Source organism: Nilaparvata lugens, chromosome 6 (assembly GCF_014356525.2).
Source record: "Nilaparvata lugens isolate BPH chromosome 6, ASM1435652v1, whole genome shotgun sequence".
NCBI lineage: Eukaryota > Metazoa > Arthropoda > Insecta > Hemiptera > Delphacidae > Nilaparvata > Nilaparvata lugens.
In genome coordinates, this window is record NC_052509.1 from 43,176,193 (window position 1) to 43,200,087 (window position 23,895).

Sequence of the window (23,895 nt, forward strand, 5' to 3'; positions counted from 1 at the left end):
AACCTCCTTCTCGTGCATGAGGTATAGTGTGGTCCACGTTAATATGGCAGTGAAGAAAGATAGGAGAAAAACGTTGCCAAGTCTCTCCATTTTGCTACTGATTGTACACAGCTGTTACTATATTCATCCCATTGAATTTGATCTAATAATAATTATCATTTCCTTGATAAAATAATCAATTTAATGTCAGATTAATCAAGAAAATATATTTTTTCATAATTTGATTCAAAAATTTGCTTCCATAACAGATCAGATTTTTATTTTTATACAAACCTGAAATGGCAGCTAATTTAAAAAGCTGAATGTCAAAACAACATAAATTAAGTTATTTGGTAGGTATTCTATTCCAATTTCTTTTAAAAATGATAGAGAAATAGAAATCCTTTTTAAAATAAGTAATTTCAATGGAAATACTTCTAAAATAACCTTTTAATATTATTTATACCGGTACGAGTAGGTCTAACCTAAACGTGTTGGCTAACTGAAGCATGGATGAAGTCTAGGATGGTTAGTTATCAACTTTTAAAATGTCATTTCAGGTATTTTAATTTGTGTTTCTGTCAATCTACTGAAAAAGTAAGTGTCTCGTCCAATCTGTTTTATAATATTAAATAGAAATCATTCGAAGGTTACATTAGAACTGTGCAATCCTCTAGATTCAAATGTCTTAAATGGATAAAAACAAGCTGCAGAACGTACTCCAAATACAGTAGAACCTCTGTATAACGAAGTCAATTATTCCGAGAAAAAATATCTCTCTCGCTGTAGAGAGGTATTCGTTATCGAGAGGTTGCTCTGTCAAGAAAACTGGCATGATCTTATAATATATTACGGGCAGTAATTAAATGAATATGGTACATAAAACATAACATCAAGAACGTAGATAGTGACATTTTGTGAAATGTCACACTTTTTACAAAATTGAAATGTATGACAAAAGCAAATGATGGGGGGATGGGGAAATCCAGCATTCCCGTTCCTTCATTCATAAATGGCGAGTTCTAACAATTGAAATGTGTGACAGAAGCAAGGATGAGAAAGTCCAGTAGAGCCTGCTCTACGAATGAATTCTTGGAATTCTACATTTCCAGTAACTTGCATTCAATTTCCGACATGTATTTCAACCTGTATTGCCTGTCTACCACCCTCATGTCTTTCAACCTGTATTGACTGTCTACCACTCTATATTCTTCCTACCTGAATTGCCATTATTTTTAGTCTATTGACCTTTCTGCTGAAACTAAACAATTCCTTGAAAATGACTGTCTGGTTCCTATACACACTACATTTTGTATGTTGAAGTGAAGAGAAAACTTTGTTGTTGAGAGGTCCGAAACTCGTTAAATAGAGGTAAATAAGCAGCCAAAACTCTAAAATGTCATGGGACCAGGTAAAAATTCGTTGTGTAGAGGATTTCGTTAAGTGGAGGTTCGTTATAGAGAGGTTCGACTGTAGTTATGGAGATTGTAACTACCTACTAGCCTAGTTTTAAATTTGGAAGGTTTCATGCTTATTTTATTCAATATTGGTGCAGTTCAGTAGTAAAGGTTTTACAATAATTAATTCACTGTTGAACTATTCAATGTATATTTCAATCAATTATCTTTCAGTGCTCAATAATGAATAAGACTAATAATTAATCTTCAATTATTGTAGTTATATTAATCTAGAGTGTGGCGTTTCTGCAAAGTTATTTCAGCCTACCACCCAAGCGTAAGTTGTCCTGAGTTTTGGGGTTGTGACTCTAGGCTTTAGGGTATTGAACCACTTCTACTCTTAGGAGCAGCTGTATTAACACCTCTTCACAGATTAACCATTACCACGCTTTTTATTCTAAGAGGCTTCCAAGTCGTGTAATAAGAAAAGATTCTTATAAGTAAAAGATGCTTATTTGTATCAAAATTATATTTATTATTCTCCAATAGATATAATTTAATCAGTTATCAAACCAGTAACAATTCATGAATTATCACATTAATACCAACATGCAGTCGATCAGATAATCGGTATCTCCAATATGAATAATAAAGGTACATATATAATAATGATAATTTTGAAATTTTAAATATTTTTACAGATATTTGCCACCACGCAAAGCCAAAACAGACGTAAAGCATCATATGAATGAAATACAGAAATACTGCAAACTGACTTCGTGTGGAAGTAGACGTTTAGCTAGACTTCTATTTCCAGACACCGATTTAGATAATGAAACTGACGACAAAGAGAAAAGTGACAATAGCAGTTTGCCGCAAGCATCTGACACTGAGCCAAGCAGGAGGAGCGCGCCTGCTAGATTGGTTAGCAAGAAAACTGCCAAGCAACAGGTTGCCATAACCAACTTCCTCAAATTCTATGACAAAAACAATCAAGCCGATAATAAAAAGACCGTTGATAATGATATGAACAAAGAAAATGTGAGACCAGTTGATATTCAGAACAGAAATGAGTGTAAAGGAATTGATAGAAGAAAGGAAATGGACAATAGAAAAAACGATGATCGAATTATTATCTCACAACTCAACAATGTAACGATCAGAAAACGAAAACTGCTACCCCTTGACGATTGCAACTCTAAAGAAGCAGCCAAAACAATCGACTTCAATGTAAATGATAGTGAAAAGCAGGATAACGAGAGAGACATGGCTCCTTCGCCTAATTACACCACGAAATACCATAAACTGAGAACGCCGAAAACGGGTAGGAAAGCTAAGGCAGTTTCACAACCCAGAAAAAAACAACGTAGGGACGATGACAATGACGATGATAATAAGGAGAATGTTAATGAAGAGAAACAAGATAATCAAGGCCAAAAAGTCAAAGATAAGGCAAACTGTTCCCGCAGAAGTTCTTCGGTATTCTTTTTACCGAAGAGTACTTCCCAAAAACGCAAAACTCCCAGTGGAATCGTTTGTACTGGAATGCATTCAAAGTAAGTTAACACTTGATTTATTTTGCCTATAATTCTTGGTTAGTTGACATAGGTGTTCTGTACTGATATTGATAAAATATAAAATCACTCGAGTTACCCTACTACACATCATACTAATTATATTCAGGAATAACTACCTCCTAATCGATAAATATTTCATGCCATATTTATTTTGGCAATTTGGAATATAGTGTATTAAACTGTCCAATCACTGTATCCAAATTCAATTAACTATGATTTTATATAGATCAAATCTATCAATCTTGATCAAATCAACTAAGACCCGATACATTATACCACAATTAAATATTTCAATATTACTACAGTTTGAGCTTCGTGTACAATTTTGATTTCACTACTACAAATAACCAAACCATACAAATCCTTTTATGAGTTTGTGAGCCCATTGTCGATTTCTAGTAAAAAAATCACAATTTTATAATTTTACTTGAAATTTGTAGAAGCTGTTTCCGAAAATTTATTCCATTGGTTATTGGCGTCTCTTATCATGTGTACTATGTTTTTTCATTCCAGCTATTTATGATTAAAACTAGTGCTAATAAAACTAGTACTCATATCATCAGTATTACGGATTATAGTGTGCAAAAGTTACAATAATAATACAAGAAGACATCTTACATAAAATCATGTACAGTATCATACTGCAGTACAAACGAGTAAGGAACAGAAATATTTACAATACTTCATGAAAATAAATAAAATTATTTCAAGTATTTTCTCTTTTTTAATAATTGCTTAGATAACTCTGCATTGTACTGTTTCCTTTCATTATGTGCTCATCGTTTGTCCAGTGTTTCATACCTATTTGTTTGTGTTTCATTTTTACAATATTTTCAGGTAGTAGAAATCTCCATGCTTACACGCTACATATCACATATGCGCTCTATTCTCATCAAACTTGTATGATTAATCAGCTATCTTGACATCCGCATTTATGCTATCAACTTTTCCATTACTAACACACTACCTAACCCCATTAAAAAAATATCTTATTCTGTCATTTTCTTTTATAGATTTGTTAGTCTGAGGTGTGCAATTAATCTTTTTCGTCTCAGGTTTTGTATTCTGTTTGGCTATTTTCCTTAGATTTGATACATTCAAAAACTCTGATTAAATTTCGCTTACCATGTAGACCTAGATTGAATCAAGAGACGCTCAAATATCAACTGAAACACTATTATCAAGTTTTTAATTCATTTTTGTGTTGGCTACTTCCTTCCAACAAGCTCTCATTTAACTCTTATAAACTCTTATTCGAATTTTCAATTAAAAAGTCAAATTGAATATTTGATTTGTTAAATACGACACATGTCAAAAGATAAGTTATTCCAATCAATAAATAACTTTAATTCCTTCTCTGTTTTAGTATATAACTTCTGTTAAAATTAATAAAAACTTCTATTCACTAAGAACCACCCGAATTATAAATTAAACTGAATGTTCAATAAGTTATCAAATCTTTGAATTTCAGTGAAAGTGATATTGTGAGAAAAGCAGTAGAAGAATTGGGAGGATTCCAGCTGGAGAACAAAGTGTCGGCCAATACTACTCATGTGGTTGCCTATCATAAAAATCATCGGACGGTCAATCTGTTGAAAGGAATAGGTAGAGGCTGCTGGATTGTTCACTATGATTGGGTATGTATGAAAATAAAGCGAAATCACATCATTTCAAGTACGAAATTAATAATCTGATAACTCAATAATAAATTGATAATTTTATACTATTGATACCGGTAAATGGATAGTATAATGGATTGGATTAGTACACAGATCTCATTAAAAATTATTTTGGAATATTAATCACATTAAACCAAAATTATTCGTGATTTTCATAACGAATAATTTTTGTGATGATTATTTAAGTTATGCATGTGTGTATTTATTCATTTTTACGAGTGACATGTTGTTCAGTACATTATTGTATACAATTGTAAATACAGGGTGGTGCAGGAAACTGAAACATTTTTAAACAGTTTAATTTCAACGAATAAATTCATAAAAATAATAGGATACTGATGGAAAGACATGATTCATACATTATGCCATTAATGTGCATACAGTCAAAATGTCTAAAAGCACCCCAAATCAAATCTAATAACTCAAAATAACTAATAACTCAAATCAAATAACTAATAAATCAAATCTAATAACTTTTATAAAAATTGTAGGATACTGATGGAAAGACATGATTCATACATTATGCCATTAATGTGCATACAGTCAAAATGTCCAAAAGCACCTCAAATCAAATCTAATAACTTTTATTTTGACATCATCATAAATGACACTTTACATTATTTAAAATTTTGTAGATAATGAACTTATCCAACTAGGATTTAACAAAACAAAATGAATTTTGTTACCATCATACAAAATTATGAATCACTATAATTGGTCAAAACAAAAATACAGTACTCCTTGCTAAATTATGAAAAATTTGTTTGCAAGTAGGAGTCTCTTGTGAAAAAAAACTCTTTATTGTTAGCGATGGCATCGGAAAGATGTATTCACATTCGGTGTTCACAGCCTGTGGTTGGTGAAAATTATTAAATAATGTAATTTCCAGCAATAAATTCATAAACCCAGTGAATTACTAATGAAGTGACATGTATCCATCGTGTCATTTATGATGTATTCACAATTGGCGTTCACACGCCGTTATGGGTGAGAAACTGAAATTTTGAAATTATGTCTTTTCCACCAATAAATTCATAAAACAAGTAAATTACCAATGAAAATGCATGTTTTCATCATTCCAATCATGATCCTACAATTGGAATTCCAAAATTTTCTCTTAACATTATTATTTCATTTTAAATGTTTTCCTTTAGCTCATGTATTGTTTCGTATGTCTACTGTTTACTTGCTTGAGATATCTCCTCAGGGAGTTCATGACGTCAGATGTGCCAATGCCGTTAAAATATTCTTTGTACGGCAGTTTTTATCACATTAAAAAATGCTTTTACCGTTATTGCACGTTTCAAACCAGTCCAATGGCCCTTTATTACTAAAAGACAATGTGTTTATTTATTTATCTATCACATTGTGTACGAATACTTAACATGAGGAAAGGCACAACAGGCTCATGCCCAAAACTGTCCCATTTCCAATTTATACTACACTGAGGATAGAATATTCTGTTCACAAGAATTGTGCAAAATTTTAACATCTCCGACTCTGCAGAGTTGCGAACTGGAACATTCAAAATCTATCGTTTCCCTGTTTATATTAATTAAATAATAAATAAATGTTTATTCCCCAAAAAACTAAAAATACAACATCAATTACACAAAATATTAGATAGATTACAATTACATTTAGTTACAAAAAAATTCGTATAATGTGTCCTCTACTTGTTTAGTTTTTTTCTGTGTGGAAATTGACCTACTCCACTATGGCGTATCATGTTCTAGAGTAGGTTTTGTTTGTTTTTTTTTTGTGCGTATTATTAATTAGTTAGTGTTTAGTAAGTCATTAGGTGGTTAGTTGTTGTTTGAAATAATGTTTTCTATGTTCTGTCTTCCTTTGCTCATCAACCAATTGTGTACTATTGTTTTGAACTTTCTAGGATGATTAATCTGTTTAAAGTTTGCAGGAAGTAGATTATTTAATTTTGGTGCTAAATGATTGAAATGTCTCTGGTATAGTGCCTTCCTTGCAACACTGGTGATGAGAAGATTCCTGTATCTGGAGTTGTGGTTGTGGTTTCTGTTTTGAAATGTTGTTGGGTTCTTGTGTAATTTGCATAGTATCTCCTTGGAGTAAAGCTGTCTTGGATCCATCACGTCAAACTCATTGAATAGCTGGTCTGATGAATAGCGTGGAGGCTTCTTGTTGATGACCCTCATGATCAGCTTCTGTACCCTGAGGAATGGTTTGATGTGCAAGAAGCTTGTACCTCCCCATCCTACAATTCCATACAGCATGAGGGACTGTGCTAGAGAGAAGTAGATAACTCTTAGACATCCCTTGTCGACCAGTGTCCTCAGAATCCTGAATCTGTAGATGGTCTTCCTCAGTCTCCCGCATAATTCATTGAGATGATGATCCCAGCGCAGAAAAGAGTCCATTGTAACTCCCAGGTATTTCTGTGACTGTTTCTTGTGAACTGTGTATGAAGTGTGTAATGGGGTAATTATTATAATGGAAATTGGGGTTATATTATGTATGGTATTGAGATGGTATTATAGGGTTTTGAGAACATCCCTAGACATTATGGTAACAATTTATAATGGGGGAATCGCTTGGCTTGCGAGAGGTTAAATTGATCTAACTCTATAACTCGTGAGAAAGGAACTACATTTTAAAAGAATAAACAAAAACAGATTATATTTTTGAGAACTAAGTAATCGATTTAATTGAATTGTAACTCAAAATTAAACTGGAAATTCAAATAAAATAATATTAAGAAAACTTATTAAACAAACAATAGAATAATTACAGGATTTGCCTTCAATAAAAAAAGATGAATAATATATAATAATAAAATTGATAATATTTGCAACTCACTGAACCAGGAATATGGTGTCTCGGAACAGAGGGGTAGAGCCGGGCCCGATTATTTGCTGTAGATAGTTCCAGGTCCCGTCCTCGTAACCGACTGCCTAGAGGCATACATTTTTCATTCCAATTTTACTTGTCATGATTTTTCACCGTCGTCGACACTTTTAATTTTTAAACAATGGAAGCTCTCGGATTGTGAAAATTCATGTCAAATAATCGGCTACATTACAAGTGTTATTCTGTTGATTCTTAATTACTATCTCATCTCCTGTTGGCTGTTCATGTTGAGTTGCCGAAAAGGTCAGAAAGAAGGTTTTCTCATGGTTCAATGTTAGCAGATTTTCACTCAACCAGCGAGACACCCTCTGAAGTCCAGTCTCGGCTTCTCTCCAGATCATCTCCCAGGTCGGTTCAGAGAACAGTAGAACAGTGTCATCTGCAAAAGTGGTGATTGATTCATTAATTTCCATGTTGCATAATGGATTTATGTAGAGAAGAAAAAGAATTGGTCCTAGTACTGTTCCTTGTGGCACTCCAAACTTTACAGTCAGCTTGTTGCTTATACATCCATTGACTCTGACACATTGTGTTCGGTTTGATAGGTAGCTCTTGAACAGATTCCATGCGACTCCTCTTACTCCATAGTTATCAAGCCTTGAAAGAAGAATGTCATGTGACACCGTATCAAAAGCCTTCTTTAAATCTAAGAATACTGCTAATGATTTCTCTTCAGTGTTTATTTTATTGGCAATCTGAGTGGTCACATGGTGGGTAGCATCATTTGTACTGCGACTAGATCTAAAACCATATTGGTTTGGCGTTAGAAGATTATTTTTTTCAAGAAAGCTGATCAGTCTTGTCTTGATACACTTTTCTAAATTTTTGATAATGTACTGAGTAATGATATGGATCTGTAGCAATTCATATCTTTCTTATCTCCTGTTTTGAAGATTGGACAAATGACAGCTTCCTTAAGACACTGTGGAAAAACACCTTCCTCAAAAATTCTGTTTGCAATATGTGTTAAAGGCTTGGCAAGTATAGTATTATTCTGTTTAAAAAAATCTGGTTTTAAATTATCGAGTCCAGGTGCACTATTAGCTTCAAGACTATTTATGATTTTTATCATTTCGTCCTCACTGACAGGTGTAAAGAATAATGACCGGCAGACTATCTGATCAGCTGCCGCATGCTCATCTGCGCCATTACAATCGCTATTTAGAATGTCCTGGGCCAGTTTTGATCCAATACTAATAAAAAATTCATTGAAAGAACTTGCCATATCTTTATCATCATCTCCCAATTTCAATTCTCTCCCTTCCAAGTTGATTTGGTGGATTTGTGTTCTTGACCGTTGCACTTCAGTTATTTCTCTTATTACTTCCCTTGTTTGCTTAGAGTTGCTGGAAGTTTCAAATCGCGTTGAAAAATATTGTTTCTTCGCATTTTCTATTACAGTTGTTAATAGATTTTTGTACCTTCTATAATACTCTCTAAGCTGTAGATTCGCTGCTTGTCTGTGTAATTTATCTCTCTTCCTTATTGATGTAATTAATCCATTTGTAATCCAAGGCTTAATTTTTCTTTTTTTTGTGCGATACTCTATTAATAACTTTACATTTTTCTGTGTATTTCTTCAGTATTTCTATCATTCTCTCCAAAGCACTCTCAGCGCATTCCTGCAGGTACACGGAATTCCAGGTCTCATTCGTTAGTGCTAATGAAAGTTTATTATAATCAATACTTTCATTGTAGGGCTTTCTTCTGTGTTCTGAGAATAGTTATAAAATGATCTGTAATAAAATTTGGGAAAACTATTGGTATTATATCTTTTTTAAAGTTTATCAGAATATGATCTATACATGAAGCGCTATAATTTCCAATATGAGTTGCCTGCTTTATACAATGTAGGAATCCATATTCACTGAGTAGATTATCATAGTCTTCTAGTTGCCTGTGCTGATTTGGTTCTTTTGTGTTGATGTTCAAATCTCCTAGAACGATGTGAAAATACTTTCCATTATCATCCAAAATCTGCCTCAGATCTATGAGAAATTCTGTCAAGTCCAAGTGTGATGGAGATCTATATAACGCTGTTGAAACAAAAGTATCTTTCCCAATTTTTAAATGCATATTCAAACATATTTAACATATTCAAATGCATATTATTTAATTACAATTAATATACAAAATAATACTGAGGTGATTGACGTATTCAATAAGTATTGACACGATGTTCATTCAAAGTTCGGAAAGTTATTGTAGAAGGCATAATGTACAAATAATTATGGTTTTATAAACTAAATATGATTTTTTAGAAGAATGCTTGACGTTTCAGTACAATCAATTTAATACGGATTAGACTTAATACAGTAATTATTGATTCACTTGTTTATGATAATCTTTGGTGATTGTAATCTAGATGTGTGACGGTAATGTAATTTTTATTGTTAATTCATTAAATTTTCCTATGTTCAGGTGGTGAATAGTTTGGAAGCTAAGAAATGGTTGTTGGAGGAGCCGTATGAATTCACACACTTCTCTCCAGCAGTCAAAGTAAGCTATCTCAAGATTATTGAATATTTAATTATGAATAATTATGAACATTTAATTATGAATAGTTTCCTAAACTTATCTTGCAAACGGACCCTTTGAAAAAAAACCTAAATACAAAAACTTCAACTCGTCATCTTATATTGATTTTTTTTCATTTTGAATAACAAATATCATTAGAGTTAACATAGAAACATCAAAAAACTATTATTGAATCTTGTATTAATACGTAAGTCATGTGTGTGTCACTCAGTAATTCTTTTCTTCATTAAATTACTACTCTATCCTGTTTTCTTCTATAGTTCCTATTTAGCTATTTGAATCTATAGAGTAAGATGCACGCTCTAAAGCCAGCATCTGGTTAGCATTGGCTTGCTGTGCTTGTTTGTCATTAGAGAAAGCAGATAGCTCCAACCTTTTCCAACTCCGCAACGTTGACAAAATGTTTTTAGGCTATTTATAGAAATACAATGAGCTATCAGAATATTTAATTTTAATCATGCAAATTTATTATTCAATTAGGACATCATATATTTGGACATGATATATCGAGATATTCATCTTGATGAATATAATATCGAGTGCAGCAGTGGATTGGGCGATCTAAGAACTCTGCAATCTTATAGTCTATTGCTTTCGTGGTAGTGGTACAAGACTATCGCCATCATATAGCTCCTCCCTCACCATTCATGTATTGGGCACCAGAAAATCCACGAAAAGTGTCTTCACAGTGTCAAAGTCACAGTATGATGTGAATCTCGTCAGGGAACAGTGATTGAATCTCTTTATATGTAGCAGGCAGCACTATCTTGTTTTAAGAACATGTCCTGGTAATCAGGATTACAAGCTGATTGAGTTTGAAGGAAGATATGTATAAAACATAGAACAGAGTATTCACTATAACTGAAAAACATTCATTTTCGTACTCAGAAATGATGGCCCTTGATGAGACTGTGACTTTGACACTGTGAAGAAGCATATCGTGCATTCACTGTGGATTAGCTGATGCCCAATATATAAATGGTAAGGCAGGAGCTACAAGATGGCGGTAGTCGCGTTCCCCAATCTCGACAACAATAGACTGTCAGTGCTTGCCAAATAGCCTGATTCTCTGCTACACCCTATATATTAGAGATACAATTGATTAATATTAGTGATAATAATATAGAGATACTATTATTAATAAGAATCAACAATTAATATTAGATTAGATCAGATATCACGGAATGACTTGAAATGAATCACAGCTGTCTACTATAAATGGCGGTAAAAGAAAAGTGCTAACAATCCTCTCCTATGAAATCCACTGACTTTGAAACGTGAATCTTACTAATGGTATGGGTAGTTTACTCTAAACTCACAAAACAGTTTTCTGACAAAAATTCCCAGACATTGCTGTAAGTCAATATCCTATTGTTATGGATGAATCCTTTAGAAGGATGGCAGGAGACGAGGGGTTCCTGGTGGACAGCACAGCGGAAGCAGTGTTGACGCGGGGAAGCAGGGGGGCTTCCGGAACGTTCTAGTGTATTCGGGTTTTGGTGAGGGGAGCCTTCGACCAATTGCGGGCGCGATCTTAAATCTTCTGGAGTTTTCCATGCACTGTGATTGGTCGAACGTTTGCCGCGACTCTGGATGATTCTGCCCGTCTTATAAATAGCGTGAGTTGCAGTCGGGGAGTCAGTTGACAAACTACAGTGCTATTGCTCTTTTCTTCTCTTATCGTGACAGACTAGTGATAAAGTTAGAGTTATTCTCGAACAGTTATTTATATCAGATAACATAAGCTTGTGATAATTCTGTGTGATTTATTAGGTAGTTATCAGATTCTAGTTGTTTCTAGTTTAACTCCGTGTGTTATAGTGTTGTAAGTAATAAATCTAATCAGTATAAATCGCCTCAAGTGTTTTATTAGTGTAGAAACCCGTAACACTATATTAGTGTATCTTGTATTAATATGAGAGTTGAGTGTAAGATAGGGCCGGCTGCGAGCTAACTTCGCCCTCCTAGGATTTAAATTAAGGCAGCAATTCAATATGAGCAAAATCACACAATTTGTTTCAATAATGAATGAAACCATAATCTACTTTTTGGACTTGGTGTATGAATAAAAATTCGGAAAAGGAACAGTTCTGGAATGTGTCTGTTGGTCCCTCCCTAATAATTTTATTGATTTGTGTTTTTTGTACCATTGAATAAATAAAAAATACTGATTTTTTACAGTTTGATGCAGTAGTTTTTTAATATAATTTCAGATGTGTCGCCTGGACCGCCAAGCGTTTGGCAAGTACTTTTCGCTGGATCTGTTCAAGGACTGCGGTCGCATGTACGTGAGTCCATCGTCGAAGCCACCCATCGGTGATATGAAGGAGCTGATTACGCAGTTCGGTGGCTCAGTCACCAGCAACAGCCGAGTGGCCGACATCTTGGTTGGCGGCGAGCCTCGTCAACGTGATAATGTACTTAGAATTAGTGAAAAATGGATTCTCGATTGCATTACTAAGTATACTCTGCTAGAGCTTGACAAATACATAAGGTCGCCCGAAATTGAATCTTCATAGTTTTCATGTGACAATTCAGTTAACTTTAAAATTTAGTTATGTCGATATTAAACTTGCATTTGCCGAACATAATGCATAATCTCAGCTACTTATTAGGATTAATTTTATGTAGGTGTTGCAAACTAAGAAATATTTCTCTCATTTATTTTGAATTAGTTTAGTTTTATTTATCAATAGATTATTGTGATCTTAGAAATGAATGTCTTATAAACTTGATTACTTGGAGCACGGAGTAAGGAACAATCTTTCCTTTTTCTGTGCTTGGAGCTCAATAGTTAGGAATCTTTTGCAAAACTTGGAGAGAGAAATTTTATGTTACTCTAAACTAACTTGTTTGTGAAATGTAATCTTGAAAAACTTATACCGTCTAAAACTAGAATTATCTATATATATATAATTCAATGATTCGAACTTATTCAATGTTCTCCCATTAATATAAGTTTGAACTACTATAGTGAATGAAAACATGTACCTACTATACTACCACTGATATTAATCCTTCTGATATTAACTCTGTATAAAAGAGTACTAAAGTTCACGGCCCTAAAGAGTAACGGTCAAAACACTTTGGAGCTGAAAAGGTAGCTGATAGTGTTGAATAGTAATGTATTCAAATGTGTCTGGACATACAGTAGTGGAGAGGCAAAAGTAGGGTAGAAGGTAGATGGAAGCAGATTCATTATTTTCAACATTCTCAGCTACCTTCTTTTGCCCTCTTCTTTTCATCTTATTCTCCTACCCTGCACCTTCGTCGCTCCACTATGTCCTAATAAAATTGAGTGATTTGTTTTCACTTCTATATAGAATGAGTCTGTTCTTCAGTCATATTTTAATTGCAACTACTGAATACGATTGATATTGATATATTATTTGCAAATCTTTCATATTCATATAAGTAGTGTATTATCACAGAGGTTTTGATTACTTGAGATGCCGATCAATGGTATAATAGTTATTTATAATTAATCATAAACAAATTATCTAGCATGAGATATTGTTCTTTGGTTCTCATATAAAATTTTATCATCCTTTGTCATGTAGGTAATTCCATTTGAGAATCACATTCTTCACGAATTTTACTGTAACCTTGAAACTAAGTTGAAACCTAAATTAACATGTTGATTAACATCTCCCGATTTGGCTTGATTCTATCATTCAATAATTATATCCGAATACTTTTTCAGTTATGAATAACAATAACTATATCCGAATACCTTTTCAGTTATGAATAAATACTTCTGATCTTGAAATATTTTATTACTATTTTCGGTAAACAACTAGAAATACCCTATATTGCAGACTTGCACTTCACAAGCTAAATAACCTGGCTCTTGATGAGCTGACTTTTTTGTACAGGGCCCGGCACTTAAACTTCTCAAGTGTTGCTTTCCTTGTCTGTCATTAGACAAAGCAGATTGCTCTATCCTCTTCTAGCTCCACAACGTTATAACATGTTTATGGACCATGTAGGATATAAAACCAATACCAAAATAGTCAATCTCAATTACATTGAACATACAGTCAACATTGAAAATACATTTTATTGACTAATGAAATATAATTATAGGTAATTATTAACAAGCATAATCAATTTTAATACTAGCGACCCCCTGGGTTGAAGAACTCGCTCATGAACTGTTGTATTGATCTCTGAAATCCGCAACTTATAATTATACAGAGTTGGTGAGAATTATTATGGAAACAGCTAAATATCTCTTCTACAAGTATGATATGACAGAAGGTTCCATAGGGATCCTATTCCAATTGAAAAAAAAAACTACTTTCTGTCGCTTCGAAACTTTTGTCGAATCCGTCTTGGATTCGTCATATGGATACAACTTAATTTCGAACCCAGCTTCATTTTGAATCCAAGTTCATTTTCAATTTTCGTGATCATGTTTTTACATGATTTTGATACAGAATTTCAATAAAAAATTAATGGCGAAACCCGCACATGAATATATCAAACCGTTTCAATGAACTCAACATTATACTAATAAATAATACAAAAATGAAATAAATGAGAACGTACATTGGATAATCAAGTGTTATAGAACACTAATAGTAGCTTCTAGTCAAAAATTTAACAAAAAACAATTTTTCATAGCAAATTTGTCAACGTCATAGCAACTGCTATCAAAAGTAGTGAGAACTAGCTAACACTCATTCAATTATATCGGATTTACTGCGAATGCTATAGAAAGTAGTGGCAACACAGAGAATCGGCAACGCTGATGTCCTATCTTTTCCACTGCCATTATAACATGAACCTCACTATAGGATGAAGAGATATGCGTTTTGAGAATCGCGTACCAATATAACTAGGTACATAATAGACAGTTTATTGATGTTTTTCAATAATCTAAGACTGTTGAAGAAATTAAGACTTTTTTAATTATGATGTGGTTCCAAGTTATTATTTGTAATAAACTTAAAGCTTTTGTCTATTATATATTTTTATACCTTTAATAATAATTCTTATACTTTATTGAGTTGGAAATAATGAAATAGTAAATTTAAAATTGATTCATTTTCACTTATTCGGTGATAGAATTATCAAATAATAGAAGTCTAGTAACATGTTTCAATAATCATATTCATTCTGCATGTTTTGTATTTAGTGATGAAATTCACTTGGCTTTTCAGTACACCTCTGATGTGATCAGATTACTTATAATAAGAATAATATATTTTACTTCTGGTTTTAAAGCTTCAAATAAATGTATATATTATCACAATCTTGTTTTGCTCTATTTTTACAATCCAACAAATAATGTAGGCACACATGTTTTTAGTGACAATCCAACAAAGGCGGAACAGTAATAACCATCTACAACATTTTATTCGTTCTTTCAATTCTAATGAAGGTTCTTGATAGAGTCTGTTGGATACACTTCTACTGGAATTTCTATCTTGAATTGAAGTGTCCGTTCAGTTAGGAATTAGGTAGTACAGTACTGTACGAGGATCATATTTTTAACCTCATAAGACACAGACAAGCGGGTGATTTTGACAGAAGTGAACAGCATGTCGTCATCCCCACCAAATTCCCTGTGATCGGTGCGGCCAGATTGTTGTTGAGTTGTGGACCCCGAAACATTGCCGCCTTAATTGAGTCTCCCGCTAAGTGCTAGTTGCCTAGTATTATCCATTTTTGAAAGCAAAAGGCAATAGATCAGCATAAATCAAAAGAATAATTATTCAAGTTTACGCAGGAAACGTTACGAGTGATGATATTGTGTGTGAATGGCGTCGGTAAATTAAGTATGTCAGTTGAAATGACTTCCGGAATCATTGTGATCCATGATAACTCGGCACTCACAGTGCTGGTGCAACTAAACGGCTCCTCCAGCAAATCAAATGAGATAATCACCCACCAAACAAACCTGACTTGCCCACTAATAACTTATTCCTTCTCTTCTAACTAACTTAACTTCCCACTAATAACTTATACCTTTTCTTCTAACTTAAGACATCAAGCATCCAAACTAACGAGAAGCTTTAAAACAACGTCAAAACCCACTTGAACTCATTTGGCATAGCAGCATTTTATGAAGACAGTTTTTGTAGGCTGGTCCACTGGTACGACAAATGCCTCAATCTTCACGGCAATTATGTTGAAGAATAATCATAATAAGTGTAAGTAATTTCTAGAGAAAGAATTATCTTTTATATACATTCGTCTTTTATTTTAAGATAATCGGAGGTTGAAAAAATTACCCTCGTAGAAGGAGAACCTGAAGGATGATGTCAAACAAAGAATGAATCATCTGATTGAAACTTTTTGAGAAACATACAATTCGTGTTTCTTTTCGAATGGAGCTCCAGCTTTTCTCCTACAATATGTAGAGTACTAATTTTTAATGTTAAGCGAAGTTTTTATTTTTAACAGCTATTTTATTGCTTTCAGCAATCTATTGTTGGAGCTCTATCTATTGTAGTTCTCTCTTCTACATATCGGCAGGATGATTATTCCAGCTTTACTTTCTACTTTAATTATGAAGACTAAGATCTAACATTGTTTCTGGAAGAAAATGAAAACTTCGGATACTAGTAGCTCTGTGAACAGTAGACCTCACGCAGTATTCTCATCCACAAGTACCTGATGTCAACTGTTTTAAATGTTAACAAACTCAGTTCACGTTTGAATTTGTATTCCATATGATATAATTCATCCAGTTCCGTGATGATCTATCTATCTGATGAAAATTAATTTTTTAGAATCAAAAATATTATAATTTCTCCAGCATTATTTAGTTCATTTGTTTATTTTTATTCACCTATTAAATTAGTTTTTTCGAATGTGAGAATATTGATACAGATGGGCACGCATAATAATACCATGACTGCAAAACAAAATATTGAAACCAAAGACCTTAAAGCTGCGATTAGACCAAATTTATTAAAAAAATGTTAAATTTAATTAAAAAAACTCAATCCTCATAGATTATATTAGATTGAACATAACTTATCATACACATGATGAACATATGTGTTTGTCAACTTCCGTTCAATCTAATAGAATCTATAAGGATTAAGTTACAACCATTTTTTTAATAACTTTTGTGTAAACCCAGCTTAAAGATGCATACCTACCTCTTTAATGTCTTTGATTGAAACTATAGACAGTGATAGACTGGCTTCTCCACACATCTGTGTAATCACTTGTCAGCTGATTTATGATGAATAATTCTACAGTCTGATTTTTACCCTAATATTGGCGTATGAAGGAGGCTCCTTTTTCCTTTTATATTATTCTTGAAATGCAAAATTTCCAAAAACCTTGTATATACGTCGACGCGCAATTTAAAAAGGAACATACCTGTCAAATTTCATGAAAATCTATTACCGCGTTTCGCCGTAAATGCGCAACATTTAAACATTAAGAGAAATGTCAAACCGTCGACTTGAATCTTAGACCTCACTTCGTTCGGTCAATCAATGAGTCATTACATTCCTCAGAGGCTTAGTACTTGTGAGAGATCCTAACAAGAAGATCTCTAAGTTTAATGGTAATAACCCAGGTATGAATTCTAACTTTATTTGTTCCCAAATTTTCAGTGTATCACGTCTGCATATTAGGGATTAGAGTTCATTGTAGAATAATTACAATACAATAAGTTGATTGTTACTAATAAGTTAATATTGTTTATGTTTTTGAAATGATGGATTCAAGGATCCAAAGGTTCAAAGAGCCCCACACGTCAACCGAAGCTTATTGTGTTCCCAAGTAGTATGTTAGTAAGGCAAATCAATACCTGTGTCCTTTACAAGAACCAGGAGTTTTTCCCTATACTAACATCCCATTCATCACCTGGTTGCTTGTCGCAATCCAGTGTGATATGCTTGGCAGTCTCTTCAGACTGATTAGTCCTCGTGGCCTACGTGAGTTCCACTCCTGGCCTTCTTTGAAGGTCCTTCCGCTGAGGAAGGGGCGGCCAAGTTACCTTTAACCTAGCGCCGCAGTGCAGGATGGTTTCTCACAGCTTGGCGTTGTTGTCATTTGAGATGGGTGTCTGGCTTGGAAGTGTTTTGGCCGCATTGCAGGATGACTGTTAACGGTTGCCGGAAGACCCCAAGTTTAGCCTGAAGGCTCAGAATGTTAACAATGTTTTCAAATAATTGAAAATCATCATGAAAAGTCATTAATATGGTAGTAAACCACGTTTCTGGAAACTTTTTACTGGTGACTGGAGTTATTATTGATCATAGGTAACACACAAATCAAAATAATCGTGAGAAAGAAAACTGCTGATGAACGCGAATAGGACCGCCACTCCATTGTTCTATTGTCTCGGCTGCTTGGCTGAGCCTGGCTGGAAGGATCAAATAACCGACTGGATTGATCTTTCGTCTGTCCGCTAGGCGGAACTACGCCGACTATTGCTGGGTGGAAGATGTTACTGCGGCCGCTCGCATTCCCACCAACGCTTTGATTTGATTTGATTTGATTAAATTTTCTCCCTGGAGACTCTTTAAAGAGTATAGGAAATCGTCAAGGACTATTTGTCAAAAAAATAAAGGAATACATATAAATACGCTGCTATTATTCGCTGTCTCAGCGCCTAGTCCGAGTCAGACAAGCATCCAGCCTGCACTGCGGAGCTAGGTTTAGGGCGCCCGGCCACCCTTGACTCAGCCTCTTGACCCACATTTGTGCCTGGAGTTCCACCCATCTCTGGTCTCTTGGGTTTTTACTTTTTGCCCCTTTGAAACTTCGCAGGGTCAAAAGCCTCACCTCTCCCAAGAAGTTCTGCCTGAATGGCCGTCCTTCTTTGAGAAGTGGTGAGTTTTGGCCTCTCCACCCACAAACTCGTGACCTACGTGAGTTCCACTCCTGGCTTTTTTGTAGGTCCTTCCGCTGAAGGAGGGATTGCCAAATTGCCTCTAGGGCACCTGGTCACCCTCGACTCAGCCTCTTGACCGCATTTGTGCCTGGAGTTTCACCCATCTCTGGTCTCTTGAGTTTTTCTTTTTGCCCCTCCGAAACTGCCCTGATGGGGAAGATCCTGTTGGTTTGAAGGCAAGACAACTTCTAGAGTTGCCTTGGGGTCCCTTTTAGTCGCCTCCTACGACAAGTAGGGATACTGTGGGTTAATTCTGTTTTTTAACACATTTTTGAGTACGATGTTCGACTCAAAGCTCCCCCAACCCACAGGGGGCAATAAGTTACTATACTAGGAGTGCAAATTAGAATGAATTATGCTTATTTCCTATCACTTTGTAATATAAATTAAAACAGGAGACACGATATAAATAGATTGAAAACACTTGAAAACTTACATTATAAATGGGGGAAAATTTTCGGAGACTGAATCTCCTTTCTCAACCGAGCACAGACAATTTTTTTACTGCAGAAAACTGCAGTATATATATATATATATATATATATATTTCTAATGAGACTTGAAATTAATAATAATGTTCTAATATCTAGTGGAGGAGGTAATAATGTAAAGATGACAATGGATAGTAACATGTGATCCTTTATTCATAAATTTCAAAGAAGGCATACATCTTCAGTTAGCATTAGATAATATTTAAACTATTACAAATATGTAATATCAATAAATTTATGCGTAATAAAATATAGCACTAAGATGATGCAATCCAAACTTCCCACTATACTATTCCAACCAAACAATGTTACAAACCATTTTACTAATTTTGCAATTTTTTTGAAGATTTTTCAACGGAAAGAGTGTAGAGTGAAAGTTAAAATACATGTTCACAGTATCAATCCAACTTGATGCATTCACAGACTGATTATGAACTCAAAGGAAATACCTAAGAGAACTTGCTGGGCCCGCACGCAAGCGGTTTCTACACTCTTCATTTTATTCTTATAGATAAAGCGTTTGTATTGGTTGAATGTTTTCTGTTTCATACCAAGGCCCAGCATACTTTACAAGATTTTATAAAAACTTTTGACTTTAACCTTAAAATTTCAACTAAATATATTATTAAATTTATCTTAGCAATTTGAATCTGTATGAAAACAGAATCCATTGAGAACTTATTCATAATCTTGCATGAAATACATAAGCCTTAGAGAACGTAATTTTAGTAGAATGATACAATATTTTCTTTTCATCTTGAAGAAAAATATATCTAATCCTCACCTTGAAGATGTTACAGTCTTCTCAGATCGTTTCAGTTGAACATTTTAAATAGGTGAGAACAAATTTGTTTTCAATTAGAGGAACCTGCCCGCAAAAGCGCAGCTGAACATTCACCGTATGATAAAATAAATGTAGTATCGGCGGCGGCAAATAAATGCTGAGCGATGGTATTTGAAAGCGATGTTTGAGTGGTGGAGGTTTGAGGCTTAGAAGGCCTCCGAGGTCCTGGACTCCTGGACCATGTAGACCTGTGAGCCGGGCACGGTGGAGGTGGTGACGAAGGTGCGGTGCTTGGCGCGGATCAGCGACAGATTGCTTTCGGCGCACTCAGCCCGGTCCTCGGCGGCCTCCAACTCCCTCTGGAAGCGGCGCACTCTGGTCACACTCTGTGCGGACATGCCCTCCTGCCAATCACAAAACAAAACAATTGTTATCTAATGTTTAATGTGATAGCCTTGATTTGTTTGTATAATGTGTTTGATTTTTGGTCTCAAAATTTTAGTTTCTTCAAAGTTTGATCCTTTTTAATAGATTGTAATTGATTTAACTCATTTTAGAATTATTTCAAATTTAACAATTTGTGTTTTTTGTTTGTATTGGATTGTAAAATGATTGATTGATTAATCAATTGCCTTTATTAAGGGCGGAGTTAGGACTCTAGGTCCTCTCTGCCACACAATCCTTAAATGCAGAGAGTAATTCAAATTTGTGATAGTAGCACATAACCTAGCTACATTTGGACTGTCGTGTAGATTAGAAATGGAACCATTTTGGGCTTAAGCCTGTGGAACTTTTCTGGAAGTTGTTTTATTTTAGAAAATTGAATAAATAAATAAAACATATTATGATCAGTTCCAGTGCTAGTTTAATATGTTTATAAATTGTTTTATTTTTTAGTGATTTGATGTCGTGTTAAGAATGCAATTGAACTTTGAATTAAAAATTTCAGCTGATGATTATTACTTCAAATTATGAGTAAATTGATAGTGAATTTTAAAAAAATAGCCTCTAGACTAATTATATTATATTTTAAATTAGAGATAGAATCAGTTTTGGTCAAATGCCTGATGGTTCATCCCAAATTTTACAAATAATAAATTTCAATGAATAAATTAATTAACAAATCATTACATAAACCACTATTACATAAACCATAATCAACTAATTACATAAGCCTAAATCTGATCGTAGTGAGTTTTGACTAAGAATAGGCATACAGGAATAGCGTATGAATCATCTAAGGCTTGTGAGAATTTTATTACATAGCGAGAAGTTGATGAAATTCTAGATGTTGTTACAATATCACTGTATGTCTAGTTACTTACAACACACACATAGATTTTTGGATGTATGATTTTTTGCCATCCTTATAAATTCTATTAGATTGAGCATAAATTGATAAACATATATGATGTGATCATGTTTTTGTCAATTTCCATTCAATCTGGTAGAATTTATAAGGACGGCAACATATCGTACGTCCAAAAACATATCAAGTGTGTAACTGACCTATCAGTTCTCTCAACATTTATGAACGATAAGATCTGTCTTTTTAAATTAGGATACATTCGATTATCGTCATTGATCTTTCAAATGTCAAAATTTGATGATGTATGAATTTAATGCTAATTCATCTATTGTTCAATGATATGCATCATTGAAAATCAAAGAGTAATTTCATTCACTAAGCTTGATCAGATAAACTATATGAAACTTTGATCTCAAGCGTGATTTTTATAACTGGCTGTGTGCAAGGACGTATCTGTCTGACCTGTTCTTGCAGCTGTCTCTTGTAGAGGTTGACCTTCTGGGTCTGTTTGTCCAAGCTCTCCTGGAGGAGTGTGATGTTCTTCGAGTCCTCCTCGTTCTGGATCATGATCTCCTTCACTGTGCGCTCCTTCTTCCTCAGGATCTTCACTGTCTCAGCGTGTCTTCGCTTCTCCTCATCCAATTCCAGTTCCAGATCACGGATCTCAAACACAAAAATGAGCAAATCACCAACTGAACAATAATGTAACAAGAGTCAAATATTATAACACTATGTTCGATGATAGTCTACCAGTAAGTACATCACAGCAAACGGCCAATTGACTCTAAATTCCAACTGAACAAGTAGTTTAAAGGAACAAAACTACTCTGAGTACGGGAAACTTCATAATTAATGATAAAACATATTCAATTAAACTTCTGCTATTAAAAGTCAATAACTTTTCCGCACTCATACCGTACTAGAACGGAAGTGAGTAGATAGAAACGTTGTAATATCATAATCAATAATACTTCTGACATTAATTAAAGATGAACGATTTTCTCCATCCTTTTCTATGGACTCGTGTATCCGTTTCATATATTATGGTACTGTTACTAGGATATTTTTATAATATCGGTATCGACATATACGGTATCTATGGTGTTGGTGAATTTGCAATTTCTCAATTCCTGGAGAGTATGTAGACTGATTTTGGAACAAATTCATATCTGAAAAGAAAAATCACGAGATTGAATTTAAATATTATTCTAGAAAAATAGCATCTTTAGCTGCTAGCTTCTTGAGAACTTGGAGAAAAAACCGCTAGTGGAGCAGTCATTCTGATCTTCGACACATTCTTTTCCCAATCATGAAAAGCAATGGTAACATTTAGATTCTACAATGATTACTCACTCTCACTCTCATCATCCACTAACATTAATCTTACTCTCAATGAATACTATCTAAGAAGTTATCTCAACGTTTTATTTATAATAGTATAGAAAAACTACAGATCTTTTATGATTATAGTCAGACACTCCTTCTTTCAAACTCAAAAAACTCAACATAAATCATAGATTTATGAAGTATTGGCTTTCCAGAATGATAACTTTTGGATTATAACGCAGTTTATTTGTATTGATGAGTGTTGAGTTTTGATTTGTGATGAACTCACCCTAGCTTCCAATTTGCTGATGATGCGCTTGCCTCCGACGATGGCATTGGCTTCAACTTCCTCCAGACGGACAGACAGGTTCTTCACTTCAATTTCCAGCGACTTCTTGATTGTTTCGATCTTGATGACGCGCTCCTGTTCCTCGTGCAGGCTCTCCATCACGTGTTTCACTTCAACTTGCGCTCTCTGGTATCTTTCATCGGAGATCTGCAACCAAAATACCAATCATGATTATGATTGAAGTTAGTTTTAGTAGGTTTATCATAGAGAAAAAATAAATATCATATTAAATAGATTCATATTAGCATAAGAAGATATCCCATAATATAGCTAGTTTGTGCTCCAAATTTCAAGCCGATTTTTGTTAACTCAAGTCGACTACTGTCTATTATTACTGTTATGGCCGGGTGAGAGTGTAAGAATGGCACAGTATGAGATTACATAGCTTCAAGAAAAATAAGTAATATGACTATCAGCTTGAGTTAACATTGAAAATTAGAGCATAAACGCCCTATACCATGGGATATCCTCTTGGGCTATCTTTTCTCTAAGGTTTTAGAGTTTTGGTCTCATATTTAGTGTTAATATGATATAATTAAGTGTACGTATCGTATTCACATGATATCGTATTCATATTGATCTATATAGAAATGGGATCTACAAATCTATCCTATTGAAATGGGATTTATTCTTCTAATACAATGACCAATATTTTTAAATTTTATGAAGTGAAGAACTACAAGACTTGACCTAGATAAGGGTCCGATTATCTAAATT

The 23,895-nt window shown here is 34.1% G+C and overlaps 2 protein-coding genes across 2 annotated transcripts in view; one reads left to right on the forward strand and one right to left on the reverse strand.

Moving 5' to 3' along the window:
* Nucleotides 1-546: 546 nt before the first annotated feature.
* On the forward strand, nt 547-13,822 carry LOC120351930. The gene is made up of 5 exons (XM_039430844.1): nt 547-576; nt 2,078-2,932; nt 4,425-4,590; nt 9,937-10,014; nt 12,267-13,822. Exons 2-5 carry the CDS (start codon nt 2,121-2,123, stop codon nt 12,570-12,572), a joined length of 1,362 nt encoding a protein of 453 aa, XP_039286778.1. The 5' UTR covers nt 547-576; nt 2,078-2,120; the 3' UTR covers nt 12,573-13,822.
* Nucleotides 13,823-19,538: 5,716 nt separating this feature from the next.
* The window catches only part of LOC111049196 (paramyosin, long form), a 51,315-nt gene continuing 46,958 nt past the window's right edge, over nt 19,539-23,895 (reverse strand). The window contains exons 16-18 of the mRNA XM_039430846.1: nt 23,119-23,325; nt 21,966-22,166; nt 19,539-20,598 (exon numbers count right to left, since the gene is read on the reverse strand). Coding sequence (XP_039286780.1) covers nt 20,401-20,598; nt 21,966-22,166; nt 23,119-23,325 — 606 coding nt within the window. The 3' untranslated portion in view covers nt 19,539-20,400. The remainder of the gene's footprint in view (nt 20,599-21,965; nt 22,167-23,118; nt 23,326-23,895) is intronic.